The sequence below is a fragment of the Galeopterus variegatus genome, unplaced genomic scaffold (genome assembly GCF_000696425.1).
Source record: "Galeopterus variegatus unplaced genomic scaffold, G_variegatus-3.0.2 Scaffold13836, whole genome shotgun sequence".
Classification (NCBI taxonomy): domain Eukaryota; kingdom Metazoa; phylum Chordata; class Mammalia; order Dermoptera; family Cynocephalidae; genus Galeopterus; species Galeopterus variegatus.
The window spans coordinates 26,340-27,622 of record NW_007739947.1 but is presented as its reverse complement, the minus strand read 5'-3'; the positions used below and the strand labels follow the sequence as shown (position 1 = coordinate 27,622).

At 64.1% G+C, this 1,283-nt stretch overlaps 1 protein-coding gene across 1 annotated transcript in view; it reads left to right on the top strand.

The window, feature by feature from the left end:
• Window positions 1–3: 3 nt before the first annotated feature.
• LOC103581743 (testis-specific Y-encoded protein 4-like) overlaps window positions 4–1,283 on the top strand; it is a gene marked incomplete at its 5' end in the record, with an annotated part of 3,421 nt that continues 2,141 nt past the window's right edge. Inside the window, 3 exons of the mRNA XM_008563502.1 lie at window positions 4–315; window positions 725–943; window positions 1,152–1,208. Coding sequence (XP_008561724.1) covers window positions 4–315; window positions 725–943; window positions 1,152–1,208 — 588 coding nt within the window. The remainder of the gene's footprint in view (window positions 316–724; window positions 944–1,151; window positions 1,209–1,283) is intronic.

The window sequence follows — 1,283 nt, the reverse complement described above, 5'->3', positions numbered from 1 at the left end:
GAGAGGGAGGCGGCGGCGACCGGGCAGGAGGTGGCGCTGGACTTGCTGGACGTAATGGAGGTGGTGGAGGTCGTGGCTGAGGAGCAGGAGGAGGGGGACGAGGACTTCAGGCTGGCACCGCTAGCCTGGTTACCCAAGGTGACCCGGCCACCATTGGAGGCTTTGGAGATCCTTCAGTTGGAGCTGGGAGCGGTGAATGCCCGAGGCAGCAGGGCTTCTGCTCGGCTCAAGCGGAAACTTGGGCAGACAAGCAGGCGTCACCTTGAGCGGCGAACGGCCATCATCCAGGACATCCCTGGCTTCTGGGCCAAAGTCGTATCCTTTGGGCTGTGTGTCGAGGGTGGCTGCCAAAGGGNTTTCGTAATCCTGAGGGACACGTTGTAGTAGTGCTCTCTGCCTCTAGACCCTATGAAATCCCGCGCAGCAACATATAGAGCAACACACGGGCCCGACCCTCAGAGAACCTTGCTCTGTCTGTGGGCTGGAACTGAAATACTCAGCCCTGTTCACAGTGCCCGCTTCGTGTCCTTAAGTACTTTATATTGCCTGGGTTCGGTGCCACGCAAGACGCCGGCATGGACTATGGAGTGGAACAGTCAGTGGAGTTTGCAAAGGGCAAACCGGCTGTGTGTGCGCACTGCACCTGGCAAGCTGGGAGGGCTTCCTGGAGGCACGGGCCAGGGCTCGCAGGCAGGGCAGTTGTGTCCCAGATGCCTGCGTTCAGGAAGCGGGGCCATCGTGGGTGACAGCTTCTACCTCTTCCTCCATTGGCCGTGGAGCCATAGTAACGGTCTGGGCGTGGCTGGGCGACTGGCGCCAAGAAGCCTGCAGAGGGCGCCAAAGCCCCGCGCATGCGCCCTTAGCCGTGCCCGAGCGCGAGGCTCCCGGAAGTTCCCAGAGCCGCAACCTACCCGCGGCTCAGCTTCTCTCGCTGCTGCGGGGGGTGTGCAGGTCAAGGGTCTCGGCCTTGCGTCCCCGGCGCAGCTGAGCCTGCGGAGGACCAGGGCAGCATGGCGAGTGAGGCGGGCTCCCGGGAGGAAGGGCCTCCCGCGGAACCCTGGATGAACATAGGTGTGGGAAAGGGCACTGAGGAGGGAGGGGCCGGTAGGCCCGTGCCAGAGGCCAGTAATGGCGTGGGGTGTGCGACCCAGGCCGAGTTGGGTGGGACGCCCGAGGAGGCCTCCGGGACCAGGGTTGAAGCTCTGCAGGTAAGCGAGGCCGTGGCGGAGAGGGAGGCGGCGGCGGCGACCGGGCAGGAGTTGGCGGCGGTTTTGTTTGAGGCA